We start from the raw sequence: 16,478 nt of genomic DNA, 5'->3' as shown, positions 1-16,478 counted from the left end.
GCAGCAAGTGCTAGGTAGGTTTTTGCAATAGTGCTTTTATTGTTTTTGTTAGAAAGAAATGGCTATAGACCGGTCCCAGAAAATTTCGGCGTTTAAGACTAGTCATCAGCATAAAAGGAGCTACAATAGCGTGCGTGCAGCATGTGTTGGAGAATCGCAGGAAATACAGGCATTTTCTATAATTTGTCCACCTATCAGTCATAGTTTAATAATGGTAATAGACCTTGTCGCAGTTTTCGACGCCATCTTGACGAATAGGCAAACGCGTTAGAAATTACAGTACTTGTATTAGAATCTTATGTCCAATAATTTCCGTAGAAAGGCTGTTTTGCAAAAAATATCTGAATTTTAAACTAATGCTTCACTCCTAGGGATTCTACTGGAAAAAAAAAAAAAAAGAAAGAGAACATTGAGGGCGTTACATGCGCTAGAAGACGCAGAACCACTTTTTGAAATTTTCTATACATTTGTCTGTAAGTCGGAAAGTCCCGGGAAAAATTACAGACAAATATATGGTAAATCTAAAGCAAGCCTCCGGAGAAATTTAAGCACAGGTACGCGCCCCCCCAATTTTTTAGTACAATCCTTTGTTTGGTAGCGCTTTAGTTTAGAAGTCATACCTTTTTCAGAACAGCCGTTTTACGGAAATTATTCGACATTAGATTCTCATACAAACACTGTAATTTGTCACGCGTTCTCGTCACGATGGCGTCGAAAACCGTGACAAGGTCTATAAGAAGAGTGCGACATAAAAATAGCCGAATAAGAGGATATGAAAGAACAAACTCTAATAAGAAATTGATTTGTAATTTCCAACGCTGTTCGAGTAAGGGAGTACTGTTTGACAGTCCAGGAATTGCCGTAGCCATAGGATATTAATGGAATTGGATTTCTGTTGCAAAAGATGTTTGAAGGGAGTGGCTCTGTTAGCTGAATCCAATTTATAAGTTAGTGAAAAGAGCGCGTTTGCAACAGTGGCAGCCGATTCTCTGTCCAGACCCACCACCCGCGCTCCAAAGAAAAAAACAGCCCCTATATTGTTCGAGCAGAATTTTGCAATTATGGTAAAGGTGTTCTACAAGGCTGTATTCTGTCCCAGTTTATGCCCCTGGTTTACTTTTAATATCTAACTCAGCAGCAGGTTCGCAGCAAAGTCTTGACAGACTATCAAAATACTGTCAGGATTGGCTTCATAAGATTAATGCAACTGAAACAAGAGTTATTGTATTTCCAAACAAGGGTAGAAAATCAACGATAGATAAACGCAATTTTCTGGTTAGCAATGAACACATTGAAATCGTCAATAATTATACCTTACATGTTGGAGTGAAATTTTCTGCCGATGGATATCTTACAAATCGTAAAGAAAACTCAACAGGAAAAACAAAGGGGTCCTTAATTTGTGGTGGCCTAGTCGCAGTTTTTGTTAGAGTTATTCTGTGTCGCGTATGGGTGACCCGATGTAGGTAATCTCCACATTTGTAATTGTCTATCGTTTTGAATAACCGGTAGGTTCTCATTTTGTTGCTTTGGTTAGCAAGTTTTCTAGTGTCGTTACTTATTTCACTTAGCCCTCTGTGTAGTTCGATATCCTTAAGCCGTTGCCTGATTTTTACGATGTTTACGATTCCTAGTGTGCTTTCATCCAGAATTCTCCTAACCCTATCTGTTCCAATAATGAAGCTTTTGATTTTTTTTTTGCTCCAGAAAGCTTTGTTTTCATTCCGTTTAATAGTATTGTATGACATTTTGGGATAATTCGTTTTCATTTTTGGTTAAGGTTAAGGGGAAAAAACCAGAACTTAAAGTTCCTACATTGGGCTTCAATTCTGATTGGAAACCATTGCTGTCTCAGCTTTTCAGGCATTGACGGTTATTGCAGTATTTATTAACTCCCAGCAACCACTTCAGGAATTTATTCTGAACTAATTCTGCTGGATCCTTTTCTAATTGTCCACTGCAATCAATCCCCCATAGTTCACTCGCATAAAAGAGTATGGGAGATGTCAGTGCATCAAATAACTTCCAGATTCCAGCTTATTTAGCAATTTTGGTACATCACTTAGATAGAAATTAAAAAGGGTAGGTGACAACATGCAACCTTGCTTCACCCCGGCTTGACAAGTAAAGGATTGGGTTAATTTGTTATCAATTTTAACTGCCGATCTAGCAATTGACGGAGCATGAAAAGAGTAAATTTCGGTGCTTCTGTGGTTTAGATTTCACGTACTTCTTGTCAATAAGCATTCTACCTTTGTATACCCTCTTTCTCTCTGCCTTGAGTCAGAGCAGGACAAGATACAGTTATGATCATGCGAAAGCAACATTTTATTGACAGTTTTAATTGCTATCTTTTACAGGCATCCTGCACTTCAACCGGCAGACACACTACTGTCGAAAAAGGAAAGTAACAAGAAGGAAGGCAAAATGGAACACAAGTACCGAATAAACAAGTACTGAATAAACTGCTTAAAGTACAAGTACTGAATAAACTCTGAAGCGCCACGTGCAAAGTCATTCACGGGCAGTCACTGCGATGCGGGAGATCTCAATCGGGGGTCAAGAACTCCTTCCAGGGCGAATCGTCCGGCATTCTCCTGCGGAAAGCTTCCAGAGCGGCTAGTTTTGCCGCTCGACCGCGTTGTCCGATCACCGTGTTGGAAACTCTTCTCAGTTGTTCCCAGAAGAGTGCGCGACCGCTGCTAAGTTGAACACAGAGCAGTTTAGGCACCAGCGTGGCTAGCTCTCCTATGCGCCTGAGGCACTGTAGCCTATTTCTCTCGACGTCTAACATGGAGCACAGTATCCCCTTTACGGTCTGTTTTCTGGTCACCCTCTGACCGGGGGGCAAGTCTGCCGGGACGGCGAGGTCGTACAGTTGGTGAACTGCCACGGAACTCGCAAGGAGTCGACTGAAGAGAGCGCCCTTGCTAGTAGACGCCCTACCGAGGAGATTGCAGAGGTCCAGGTGTCGTGTGAAGACGCTGCAAACGGCACAGCGGAGGTCTTGCGAGCAGGGTTTTCGTGGCTGCTCTTGTAGCCAATATTGACCGCCTTTCAGAGCACAGCTGTCTTCTCGGCAGTTACAGTTGTCGCGGCCGCAGATGACGAAGAGGGCTGCCATCTTCTCACCAAGCAGTTGGCGGCGTGCGTCTGCAATCAGGTTGCTAGTGGCCTCTTGTGCCCTCTCGGGGTCTCCTTGCCAAGCGCCTGCCCTGGGCATGGCGGTTCGTATTTCCTGTTTGGAAAGAGAAAGAACAAAAAATGCAGTGTTTCTGATTGTGTCATCGGCGGACGGAAAATGTTCTCCTTAAAAATAGCAACGATAACGATAACCATAAGAAGGATAGGGAGGGATAAGAGACCATCAGTGTGGACACCCACCTCTTGGCGAAGCGGCTGGTGTTGTCGGAAGAAAGTTAACATGTCCTGCCACGTCTCCGCGTCTGGGAAGGCGTCAAGCCTGAGTCCCGCGACCGACCCGTCCTGCAAGCCCCAGGGATTTGCCTCTTCTTCCTCTTGCGCCGTCACTGGTTCGCCTGTCGTTTCTACACCTGCTGAAATGAAACAGGGAGTTCTCGCCGTTAATGATTTGGAAGTGAGTGAGCGTATCATTTATATTGCCCAGGTTCACATAAAAATATGATCAAATGCGCATTACAAAAATGAAGAGTTAAGATTAATGTAATATATAAAAATTAAGCAATATGGATGTCAAACAACTTAAAATATAAGATAAACGCTAAATAGAAAACAAACATTTGCTAGCCCAGCTGTGTCGCAACTTTAGCCGAAAAAATGATGTTGTGCCTTTGTTCCTTTACCAGTATGAAATTTTGCTCAATTTTGTTATTCTTGGGGTATTGATTCCATGTTTGTTATTCTTGTTGCAAGGAAATCTCTTGTTTCAGACTTCGCAACATATTTGCTAGCACTTTCCTAATATAAGAAGAATGACATAAGCAATCTATCAATGCTTTTCAAGTTTGCTTCTTAGCTACCAAATGTTTGCGACTGTCTCAGCGTGTGCGCACAACTCCACAAACTGAAAACGGTCTCTCCTGAGACGTAGAACACGAAGCTGGTATCATGTGCTGATACCAGCATGTATTGGTATCATAATAACGGATCATTGTTTTTATAGATTTGTATACATTCCGTTAGTTTTAATTTTTCCCTTTTTTACTCATTGTAAATATAATAGGATATGGTTGTATATTTGTAGATATTTTTCAATAATGTTGTTTACATGACTGTAAAGCGCCTTGAACATAGGATAAGAGCGCTATAGAAATATTATTATTATTATTATTATTATTATTATTATTATGTGCGAGTGATAATCGAGTTTGGTTTCATTTTTCAGCGTTCTTTACCTGGTTCCCTGCCCTCCGTCGCTTCTCCCACGCGGGACGCCTTGGCTCTCCTCCCGCCTACAGAGGAAGTCTTTCTCTTCTTCCTTGCTGCGCGTGCGCCACCCACTGTCGTCGAGGTGTTCTCTCCGTCAGTCTCCCCATGGTGGTCCTCCTCTGAGTCGCTGCTTTCCGAGCCGGGCCGGCTGCTCAGCCGTGCGAGGAGAGCACAGAGCATTGTCCGCTCGCTGTCTCCTGGTGGCTGTTGGGAGGTTCCAGCCTCCGAAGAAGACTCCGCGCTGGACTTGCCTATCTCCTGCATAACACTCTCCGGACAGGATATGAGGGGTTCGTTGGATTCCTCGCCGCTACTGCTGGAGTCGTCGCCCTGTCTCCAACCCCGCTTGAGGCTGGCGTGAAGCGTGTCCAAGGTGTCTGCCGATAATGCCTCAAAGGTGGCGAAGTTTACGCCAAACTCTACCATGGCGGAAGCCAGGTACTGCGGGCAGAATGACCCACTCTGGTAACTGATGGCCGCGTAGCGGAGGTTAAGGAGCCGTGCTCTACTCAGACCTGAGCCGGCGGTCGTTGCTTGACTGACCAAGCAGGCCACGTCGCACACCGCCAAACGCCTCAGCGTCAAATTGCTGGCCTTCGCCGACACGGTTATGTTCCCCGGTAAGAAACCCCCGTGTTCTTGCACTATCAGCCGCTTGGGAAAGCCGTGCGTGAATTCAGGGCTTGCGAGGCTCCAGGCCGGAGCGTCCCAGATCATGATATTTCCAAACCTGGGAGAGCAAGAGAGTAGGGTCAGTCCACAAAGGCTTGTCTATAGGTTTCCTGCTTTGCGCCCCCAAACCAGTCGTTCCAAAACAGACAGGGCTTCGTAAGTGTGCCGTTTAAGATTTTGTGGTTAAAATTATTAGTTGATTGGGTACCGTGTGGCGGTTTTTTTTCCAGCGGTCCGTGACTGAATAAGTTCCCGCAAACACGTAAAATCTACTCCAGGGTGAATACTCTCTATAACTTAAATTCGCTACACAGAAGTTAAGTACTAACCAATCGTGTCTGTTCAATTACAACTTGCCCCCTTCATTCGGAAACGAAACGGTGTACATAGCATTGTAGGATTATTAAACAAAAAAACGAAAATGTTATCAATGCTGTGTACTTTCTAGAAAATCGCCAATAAATAGGAAACAAAAGGAACAAAATATCGTCAGTTCGCGCGAATACCCCCCTCCCCCCCAAAAAAATAGCTTTTTACTAGTGTCTCTGAGCAACGTACCTGTCCAAGCGAACGCGGTTTAAATTGGCGTCAAACGGCGCTTGTCCGCTGGTTAGAGCCTCGGTCAAACGTGCGCTGTGACGGCGAAAGAGTTCCCACTTGTTCACCTTTGGGTGGGTGTGTCTGCGACTTGCCCGCTCAGTTGGATCAGCGGCAGGACGCGTATCTTTCCACCCTCTTTCCAGTCTCTCGGTGCAGTAGCTGATAGCGTTGGCAGCGTTGTCGAACAAAACTGCATTGGACACCTCCTCCCGCGAATCTCGAGGCACTATGTGCCTTGGCAACGACAGGCTGTCTAGCAGAAACAAGTCAAAGTTGAAAGCTAGAGGCCGGTCGGCGGATTCTGCGAATGCCAAGGGGAAATATGGCTCCACGCTCTCGACGTCCCTTTGGAGGGAAGCCGCGTCCTGTTGTCGATAAAAGGACTGACTACTTTCCTCGACCACATCCTGGTCCGCCACGAAGAAGGCCCTGTCCTGTGAGGACTCAACGTCACCATCTTCATCTTCTTCATCGTCGTGGTCAGCGCTGTAAGTGCAGAGGGACAGCAGATCATTTAGAATGGCGTTGATGGCAAACGCCAAACGTCATATAAACACGTACATAGAAACTTACCAACATTTCCGTACGGGCTATTCTACGTCAATGCACATGTCACCGAAAAGAAGGAAAAATTGGCGAAATAGCTCATGACAACTTGAAAGACTTTCTTTCACAAATACTCCTCAAGTGATCTCTTAAAAAGTTTTTAAAGTCATGTTGTTGTTGTTGTCGTTGTTTTTAATTCTTGATTCCTCCCTTCCCTCGCGGCAATCTGTAGCGCGATTTCGCGGGAAAATATTAGTTACTGTGAAGTATTTTCCTCATTCCTCAGCACAGCCGCATACGAGGGTTATGCATATTAAGAAAGATGCTTGACCTACCTTCGGCCGTCTCGTGTCCCTTCTGCTCTCGCCTCCTGGTCAAAAAACTGTCTGAAAAAAACAGAAATGAATTAATACACAGCAAATAGATACAGTCGTTTAACCCCGTTGTCAAAAAGACACCTTCAATTGTAATAGACTACTAAAGAAATTTATGAGGACATGAGAAGCGACAAATCATTCCAAAAGGATTTAACGAACGGGCATTCCCAAAAGAGGTGCAAAAGAGTTTCCGAGCTTTCTTTACAGAAACTGCATTGATCATTAGATTTGATTCCAATTTTAAAAAGGAAATAGTTTGTTGCCAATTTTCTATGCAGAAGTTGAAATTGAAATACACGCAATTTAGATTCCTTAGTACATAGAAAAGCAAGGGTATATGACTTAAACCAACCCCAATCAATCATGTAAATAAACTCCCGTCAAAAAAAGGCAACAAAAAAACCGATTAATTTCGAAAATGGTCTCAAATCCGCAATAACGATCAGCGGGGTTGGGCAATACTAAGTGAATTAAGTAACCGAAAATCACGGTTAACCATTTACCTTGCTTCGGTGCGACTGCTTTTTTGAGTCCTCGGCCGGCGGGAACAAGAAGGCCTACACAGAATAAGAGACACGACATTGTTAACGTAGCCACGTCAAAAATGTAGTTAAAATTATGGTGGTGAAATTACGGTTTCATCGAATCAGCTAGTCAATTTGTGGTCCTCATCAGTCCCGATTTCGTTTTAAGCGGTTTTCCTCTGGGTTGCTAGTAATAGTTTCATGCTTGTCACGAAGCAAAAATCTGTACCTTTCTGGGCTGTCCGCCGTATCACTGCCAGCCTCGCTCGGCGCTGGCGGATCTTGTGAAGATCTGCAACAAAACAATCAGACATCCAACTTAAAAAAGCACGATAAGTGAGCAATCTGTTGGTTATTCTTTCGCCTCAGAAAATGAATTAAAGCGGGAAGAAGTAAACAGAACGATAAGTAGAATTTCTCACATATTTCTCCAAACCCAACGTAAAAACCGAAAACAAACTTAATTGAAAAGAGTTTCCGAGCTTTCTTTACAGAAACTGCATTGATCATTAGATTTGATTCCAATTTTAAAAAGGAAATAGTTTGTTGCCAATTTTCTATGCAGAAGTTGAAATTGAAATACACGCAATTTAGATTCGTTGGTACATAGAAAAGCAAGGGTATATGACTTAACCAACCCCAATCAATCATGACTTTTTGAATTTGTTTGTTTTTGCGCCGCTTTTTCCGGCGATCCGCAAAAATAAGTTCCCGAAAATAACAAACATATTATCAATGCTGGGTACTGGTACTGTCTGGAAATCGCAAAAATCAATTTCCAGCAAAATACAAAAAATCGCAAATCCGCAAAAATAAACTCCCGCCAAAGAAAGGCAACAAAAAAACAATTAATTTCGAAAATGGTCTCAAATCCGCAATAACGATCAACGGGGTTGGGCAATACTAAGTGAATTAAGTAACCGAAAATCACGGTTAACCATTTACCTTGCTTCGGTGCGACTGCTTTTTTGAGTCCTCGGCCGGTGGGAAAAAAACCGGAAACAAACTTAATTGAAAAATGACTTCCTACCTGGATGATTCCTGCGTCGCTCGTCCACCATCAAGCTGTTCTGCTTGATCCGATCTCTTCGCTGGGAAAAACTCTGCGATGCTCGTGGCTCTCTTCTGCATTGTCGAGTCTAGTCGATTGAATAAGTATTTCGCAAGGGGACACTTATATATCAGGGCACATTACGTCAATTTCTCCAAATAGACTCGTTGCCTTTTACATGACCATGACGTCATCCGTGTTTTCCCCGTGGAGCTATTTTTATATTCCAGCCGAGGGAATCTGGGTTTTTGCCCTGACGGGGCAAAAACCCAGGCTTCGCGCGGCGGCGTAATGGCTGACGCAATGTGGTGTGCGAGATAGCTCGAGGGGTTTAACATCGCAACTGACGGTTTCCTTTATCAATGAACCCAAACAAGAGCCCCCTTCGTTCAAGTTTGCGGCTGTGGCCAACGACGCCTCTGGAAGAATTTTCACATGGCAGGAAATAGCGCAAATCTAGCGGCTAGCTGAAAAGATGGATGCGAAAAGTGTACACTACTTGTTTTGTCAGTGATCATTTGCTGATTCTGTTCGGTGATGGTTGATGAGAAGGTTCATTCTGGCGAACCTTTCTTTCAATAAAGAACCAATGATATTTTGTGCAAAGAAGCGGCCTTTCTTTGAATAAGGAACCAGTGATATTTTGAGGGGGAAATTAGCGGTAAAATACCCGACGACAAAAGCTTGGACAGCTAGAAAAACGATCTTGCTGCAGTGTCCACATACAAATTCTCCCCGGTTGATCTTCATACAGTTTCATGTCGAATTAGTTGAGAGAATTAAACAGATCAAAGCACTTTCCATTAGGGGCCAGTTCCCTTTTCTGTAAGTAGGGTGGAACGGGGGAAGGGGGAGGGGAGTGGGGTGTGGTGGTGGGGGTTGTTGTTTGTTGGGGGAGGAGGGAACTGTTTGCCTTCGACAAAACAGCAGCATAAATACTTTTCTCTGGAACCGAGGCTGTTTTTCTTTGAATTGGCATGAATAGGTTGGAAATTTGAAAATACGGTTGAAAGACTTGAAATGTTAAAACTTAAGTGAGGAAAGTAGAAAAATTCATTCTTATATTCATGACTAAGAGACTGAGAGCTTGAGTGTTAGATTGCCGTCCGAATAACACACCAAGTTTTTACCTGATGAAGCTGAACAAATGAAGTTGCTGAATACATTTAAAAGGACATATGAATTTCAGTTAACTGAAAATATGAGCCCAATATACCAAATAGTTGCTTATTAACAAAAAGTTGAAAGTTCCAGAACTGAGATGAAGACATTACCACTGTCAAAGCCTTATTGCCAAACAATTCACACCAAACAAGATTTTCACGTATGTTTTTTGTTGTTTCTCCTATTTTTGCCTTAATAGATTTGTTTTGCGAAAACGATTATCCTGTGTACTGACTCCATTAAATAAGGGAAAGCAGAGATTCAAAATGACTTATTTCTCTGACCTATAAAAAAAATTTAACCCACCCCCTGTCATTTCATATTTCAGTAGTTATCCACCCCCTATCATAAAAGAAACAAACTGAGCAAATAAATACAATGTGGTGTGAATATGTAAGCTTATTGATTTATTACTTTGTTACACCAACAAGTGGGCCTTTTTTACTTTGCCTGGTCTATCCAGAAATTCCAAACTGCTTACAAGATTAAAAAAGAAAATAAAACAAATCCTTTCAACAGCTCCACCCTTGACTCCAAAGCTGAACGGAATAGAATAAAAGAAATGGCAATGAGATTCAGGGATGAATAATTCACTTCTTTTGTTCTTCTCTTCCTTAGCCTTGGAGCCAAGTGTGAAATTTTAATGTGAAACTGGGGCCTAAATGGTGTACACAGTCTGACAAGTACATACCATCAAATATTATTCTTTAAACTAACGTGATGTGACGCGATGCTTCACAGCACTACACCTTCATGACATGATTGAAATGTTCACTCTTCAAAATTATCTAGCGGACTGGCCGCTCTGACTCCCAGAGCAGCTTCTAATGAAAACTGTTTTCAAAATTAAATGAAATATTTTTAACCCTCTAAGTCCCAATAGTGACCAAGATCAAATTTCTCCAAACAAGATCCATACACTGCCAAGAGATGTTATAAGCAGTAACAAAATGATCACACAAGAGAAAATGCCTTGATCTATTATCAAATTCTCTCTACTTATTCTTGAAGGAAATGTATAGAGATCAGTTTGGAGAATTTGTACGTGGATACTGGGGCTTAAAGGGTTAAGGCCCACCACAGTGAACTGCGAACGAGAAAAAGGCTTCCTTTTTTCACCAAGCATAATTGAAGGCCTAATAATGTTACACAAAACTAAAATGTCATGAGATGATTGTGTAAGAAAAGTTTGTAGCAGACTACAGAAATAGTTGTAGTTCTTCAGTGGACTGTAGATTTTTACTGAGCTGGTCACTTGATCTCTGATCTGGAAGCATGGCAGGCTGAAAGAGGAAACAGAAAATCGATGAGAATTTCCTTTTGAGCGAAAACACACTTTTTCTGTTTCTTTATTACTGCCCAGTAGATAATCGAGTACCAGCTTTTTCAATTTCTCGTTCCTCACCTAATCTGCAAAGACGACCTTGTGTATTTGACGCGGGGAAGTGCAGAGTTGATATAATCCTGGTCGATTCTTTGGCACCTTTGCTGTAACAGGCACTAGGCTCTCCAAACTCTCCGTCCACTGTTCACCGCTGAGTTCCAGTTTGTAAAGGTTCCTTGAGACATTCTTGTACCAGAGAAGGGAAACATCACCTTGTTGATTGAGAGAATGGATCTGTCCGATCAGGACTTTTGGGCAGTTAAGCTTGCTATGCTCTTCCACCACAGCTACAAAGTCACCCGGTTTGAATGGGCAGTCACCGAAACTCTGCGGTTGGCCATTATCGGGTTCCTCTTCCAAATGGTCCTCTGCATACTCCCTGGCTAGGTTGACAGCAAGCTGCTTTCTGTCATTGGCGGTACCGCGGTCATAGGTACGCTGGGCTTGTTGCCATGAATGTCTGAGAGCGGCCGCCAATGATGCCTTAAGGGCATCTGTGCAATCACTGTGAAATGGAGAACTTATTTTAGAGATGGCTATGAACACGAAGAAAGGCAGACCTACCAAATACTACCCGCCAAAATTTAATGTGTGGAAAATATTTGTAATCATTGGTTGTCTTGTTCACCTACTGTTAATGCTGATCACCAGTGGTCCAATGTATATGTTTTAGTTGATTTTTTATCTCAGGTAATTTTATTCTCCTTTTGTTTTTGAGTATGGTGATGTATGGCAAAGACGTTTAAACCAAAGGAAAATAAAAATTACCTGACATAAAAAATTAACTACAACATATATTTCATAAAATGTCCTATTGTTATAAATTCTATATTGCACATAGCTTTTCTCTGGTTTTATTTTTTTTATTTAGGGAAATGTCACAGAGCAACCTCCAGTTTTCCTTTTTCAAGATGTTTTATAATTTTTTATTTCTATAAGATTATGATGCTCCTTTGAGTAAGGTTTTTCAGCAACAATAATCAACTCACACCAGTGCATGACCGAGAAAGAGAAACAAAAAAATTCAATCCCAGGATAAAGTTGGACTGATGTGAATATCTCTAAGTTTGTTGAGTGAGTATTTTTACTTTGATGAGGCAGAAAAAAAGCTGTGCAGTGTATAGTAGAAAAAAATAATTATCTTACTCTCTGCCATACGACCAGGTGATGAAAGCAGATCGAAGCATATTCACTGTCACCAATCTTCCAGTCAGGCTACGAAACAAACTTTTCATGTGTGCAGAGAACGCAGGTCCCGAGAATCTGTGACCCTTCCTGTTCTGCAAGGTACAAGTTAAAAAAGACATGGATGAACACTGAACTAAAGTTGGAAAAACACTCGGATCTTTCTAGTAAAATTGACAATAATATTGAACGTGTGAAAGAAACAGTGATTCTTACAGGTCCAGCTTTTGCTTTCCTAGAACCATGTGTTCCAGTACAAAGAAATACAAAGATAGCATTGTATTAACTGAAGGGTGAATTGGGTCGAGAAAGCACCCTCGCTGAATTTAATGCTCGTCCTAAAAGATGATTTTCCAGATAAAATAACCCCAACTACTGAAATGAAGATAACCAATTGAAAGGATTCACCCTCACAAGGGTGCTTTTTTGTCCATATTTTTCACCCAAATAAGATCTCAATAAGGTGAAAATTTGGCGCGATTCACCCTTGAAGGGTGAGAAATGTCAAAGAATCACCCTAAGGAGAATTAATTTCAAATCCCAGGGACTTCTATGAGAGTGGTTAGGGGATTTATATAGGTGAATCAAGAGACTGAGACATTTTCAAAAGCTAATTTAAGGTTAGGGTAAAACCTTACTGTGTCCAATTTAGGGTGATAATTTAAATCCACTCACCAGAAGCAAGTAGTCCCCACTGTCATCCTTTGCAAGGAGTGGACGGAAATCGTTGATGTAATTTACCAGAACTTTGTATAGTTCATGGTCACACTGAAAAGAAGGAGAATCCTGTTTAAGTCCACTTTGCCTTTTAGAAACCAACATGAAAATTCTTTGCACTGTATCTTCCCTTTGCTAATGTAACATTTGTGCAACAAGGGACACGAGTTTTGGGAATTATGAAAAACTGAGTAGTGATCTCACCTGCAGAGTTAGCTCATCCCTTCCAGATGTCCCGGATGTGATAATCGCAACGCCATTCTACCTGTAGCCAAACCGTTTCTCCGGGAGTAAGAGGCAATCTAAAAATGTAAAATGTAAAATGTAATACATAACAAAACAAAAATTCATTAAAATACAAGAAAAAAAGAGGCAATCTATCCATATTTAGGGCTACGCGCACATTTATTTTACCCATACCATACACAGAAACGCTCTATCGTAAGGTGTGTAACAGTTGGGTTAGCAATGATGCGATGATTGAGGCAAAGTCCCGAACCATATGCTTTAAAGTTATCCCCTTGTTCTGTCCGTGATGTATTTTCAAGACACCTTGGGCTATGTGCCCTAATGGCCAGAGCACACAGTAGTAAAAATGCACGCATGACCCAGCTGTTGGCAAGCAGCACAGCATTGCACCAAATTTACACTCTTGCAGTGCCTTGTCAGTTGTCTCCAGCTGAGAGAGTACAAAGGAAGACCAAGGTGAAAGATCTTCTGTGTAAAATCTTTGACTGCAAGAGGAACAGATTGCAGTGCCTGAAGCACATCGGCCAGTTGGCCCAGCTCTTGCCAAGACTTCTGTGTGTCCAGTTGGTCACAGGGCACTCTCTCTTCTGGGATGACTTGAGGAAAGTGGCACGTGCAGTGAATTCCCAGCCAAATCAACAGTCAAAATTAGCTGCAATAGTTGCCATTGGGAGAAAACTTCCTCCAGCGTCCCCTTGGAGAGCATTCCTCACCTCAGAGAGGACCGCAGATGAGGAGGCTATTATCCAAAGATTTGGCTCCTAATGTGCAAGCGCTTTTCAGTGCATTAGTTCTGTATTTCTTAACACCTCTGGAGGGTGAATATTAAGGATTTCTTTCATATTGATATACAGTAAACTTAAATTTGTTGTTAAGATCTAGAGACATAATAGGAGAAAAATGCAAGTATTTAAAGAGCAATTAATTTTGATATTCCACTTAACTTATTCCTAAAATAGTTGGCTGAATAGTTTTCCCCCAGATGGTATTGCACAACTATATTTTGATGTAAACAAAGTGGCAGGTGCAGTGAATTCCCAGTCAAATCAACAGTCAACATTTATAGCAGCAGGTAGTTGCCAACAGGAGAATTTCCAAGACTTTCAGCTTTGTGTTACATAGAGGAGTAAGACAGTTTGAAATTGAGAAAACTGAAATAGTTTGCTAAATTGTGAAAAATGAAAATATGAAAAAATTATATGAAAAATTAAAATATAGAGAATATATTCAGTGCGGTAGAAAATAATTACTCAAAACTCTGTATGTATTCAAGATATTAAGAAAAGAGAAATTGGAAACATGTATAAGGAATATTTTAACACATCCCTTTTATCAAGCAAAAGGTTTCATTTATTTTGCAAAATGTAATTACACCAAAGACATAGGTTGCAGACCAAGGACCACTATGCGAAATTTGGTGATAGTTTTCAAGAGTCTTTAAAACAAAAAATTCAAAGTCTTCAGCAAATTTGCTTCCAACGGCAGAAAAATTTTTATCTCAAAACCTGTCCTACAAAAAGGCACATCTTCCTGTTGCGTTTTATTTATTCACAAGCAAAAGTAAACATGACCATGTAATTCATGGTGCCGCAAAAGTACATGTACGAACTTCAAGAAAGACGAATTAACTTACTGTCAACAAGCTTGAATTTCACGTCTTCAGGTTTAGTTAAAACAGCAACACCATGGGGTTTTGTGCACAGACTCAACAATAATTTGACCAACACACTCTCTTTCACCTCGCTGTTCAATATCCTTGGGTTTTAGCAGTGGAGGGGTAAACACAAAATGAGTTTTACACCTGGCATGAATTTTCTAGAAATAAGGTAGTGTAGATTGTTGGATACTGTAAGTCATGAGAAACAGCTATGAATGCAGTCTCTGAAACAATACTGTGTAGTGACCCATGCTTTTAAAAGTTTAGAACTTAGCTTTTGGCTTGGGAAACTAGGAAGCCCAAATCAGCTAGAACTTCATAGAAGTGTGTGTGCGCTCTAGAATAATAACAACAATATAGCAAAGGAAAAAAATAGCAATAACAATCACCAAGTGTAGACTGAATAATAATGAAAGAACTCCATTAGGGCCCGTAACCCTTATCCTTTGAGCTATTCCACCGAGCCGAATAACAATATTATTCCTCGACAAGAAATTAAACATACAAATATAATTTCACTGGAAAATAGTTCAAAGAAAGCTGCTGAGGACAACGTGTTTGCTCTTTCACTGTGATCAGTGAAAAACTCCGGATAAAAATTATCTAGCAAAAGAACAAAATAGACGATGCTTCGAAAGTTAGAGGAATGAATCCGCCATTTTGTTTGACGTCCTCACATGAAAATTGTTGCTGATATGCACATGAAAATGCCTCCGTTACACAAATATAGCACTGAATAGAAAACATGCGGACTCACCGGCTTGGCAGGCTTGTCTGGAAGAGTGTGTCTTGCTTTCAGGACGAGAAAACAATTCCGATTTGTACAACACGATCACAATGTCTTGGTAGTTAAGGTAAGTGTGCCTGCCATGGAGCTTGTCAGCGGAGGTATGTTTGTGGTGTTGTATGCGACCTTGAAAGATGACCCTGTTTTGGCAACTTTTGACAGTCTCTGGTGCTTACCTGGCAGTAGAAAAGTGCCTAAGAAACTGTGGGAAATGTAGACAGGAAACTAAAGTTCGCGTCTGGAGCGTTTTCGAGAGGTGAGGTTCAGCGGGAGTTTGAAAAGATGGGTGGAAAAACGCGTTGGTATTTTCAAGATGGCGCCTGCTGCTTTGGATAACCAATTTCGGTAATGTTTATTGTACATGTTCTGTCGGGTACAAGGTTTTATTGAGTTTTCAATAAAGGCGGAAACAAAGTTGAAGCCAACTGCTTGAAAAACAAAACCCCAAAAAACTTGCTTGGCCTTTGAATACGCGCTTTTGGTTAGTCACTTGCCGTATTTTTGGTTTTGTTTTGTTGTGGTTGTTTTTTGGGGGGACGGGGGGGGGGGGGGGGAAGCGGGGAAAAATATAAATCTGTTTTATTATTTTTCCCTTCTTTTTTTAATGCAACACCATCTATGTAAATGGTACTGCGAAATAAACGTTGTTGTATTGCTTAGCGTACCAAATGCTCGGTTTAAGTTTGTGGGCAGCGTCCCTGGTTTACCTGCGCGGGATAAAGTTCAGTAGAGATCACCTGTTTGTGGCAAAAAATAGAAAAAGCAAAAGCAAAACAAAACACTCGAAAACAACTTAGCTTTTGATTGACAAAAAACTGATGCAGCGGCCTAAAAATTAATGTGGCCGAAACAGGCCCAGTTCATGGTATGGGCGTCGGTGCGGGTTTCAGATTACAATCTCCCCCATTGAAAAGCAGGGACCATAGCCTTTGCGCTTGCAGTTGCGATGCGTGGGGAAACACCAACACAGGTAGTCTATCGTTTCGTTCCTTTCTTACCTTGTTTTTATTATTGGACTTTTTCCTTTTTGTTTTGTTTTGTTTTGTTTTTTCATGGCGATTCTCTTTCTCTTTCCTGCAAAAAATATCATCGAGTGGCATATATGGCAATGATTCTTAACCGACCGCACCCAGCTACACAGCCAGTCTTGAGTAA

The 16,478-nt window shown here is 41.5% G+C and overlaps 2 protein-coding genes across 4 annotated transcripts; both read right to left on the bottom strand.

Annotated features, from left to right (window-relative positions):
- Positions 1–2,363: 2,363 nt before the first annotated feature.
- On the bottom strand, positions 2,364–8,286 carry LOC140943929 (uncharacterized). Its single transcript, XM_073393038.1, has 8 exons — positions 8,160–8,286; positions 7,359–7,421; positions 7,109–7,162; positions 6,564–6,614; positions 5,641–6,168; positions 4,377–5,140; positions 3,385–3,554; positions 2,364–3,238 (listed from the first exon to the last, which is right to left on the bottom strand). Exons 1-8 carry the CDS (start codon positions 8,258–8,260, stop codon positions 2,549–2,551), a joined length of 2,421 nt encoding a protein of 806 aa, XP_073249139.1. The 5' UTR covers positions 8,261–8,286; the 3' UTR covers positions 2,364–2,548.
- A 1,444-nt stretch (positions 8,287–9,730) lies between these two features.
- On the bottom strand, positions 9,731–15,401 carry LOC140943395 (uncharacterized). 3 transcript variants are annotated; one of them, XM_073392472.1, is made up of 7 exons: positions 15,294–15,401; positions 14,513–14,694; positions 12,835–13,986; positions 12,589–12,681; positions 11,875–12,008; positions 10,750–11,233; positions 9,731–10,627 (listed from the first exon to the last, which is right to left on the bottom strand). In XM_073392472.1, exons 5-6 carry the CDS (start codon positions 11,961–11,963, stop codon positions 10,750–10,752), a joined length of 573 nt encoding a protein of 190 aa, XP_073248573.1. In that variant the 5' UTR covers positions 11,964–12,008; positions 12,589–12,681; positions 12,835–13,986; positions 14,513–14,694; positions 15,294–15,401; the 3' UTR covers positions 9,731–10,627. The 3 variants fall into 3 exon arrangements, with proteins under 3 accessions (XP_073248573.1, XP_073248575.1, XP_073248574.1); XM_073392474.1 differs by having other exon boundaries at positions 12,835–12,932; XM_073392473.1 differs by lacking the exon at positions 14,513–14,694 and having other exon boundaries at positions 12,835–12,932; positions 15,294–15,395.
- Positions 15,402–16,478: the final 1,077 nt, after the last annotated feature.

This window comes from Porites lutea, chromosome 7 (assembly GCF_958299795.1).
Source record: "Porites lutea chromosome 7, jaPorLute2.1, whole genome shotgun sequence".
NCBI classification, from domain to species: Eukaryota; Metazoa; Cnidaria; class Anthozoa; order Scleractinia; family Poritidae; genus Porites; species Porites lutea.
The sequence above is the reverse complement of the archived record's forward strand: the minus strand, read 5'-3'. Positions and strand labels throughout refer to the sequence as shown.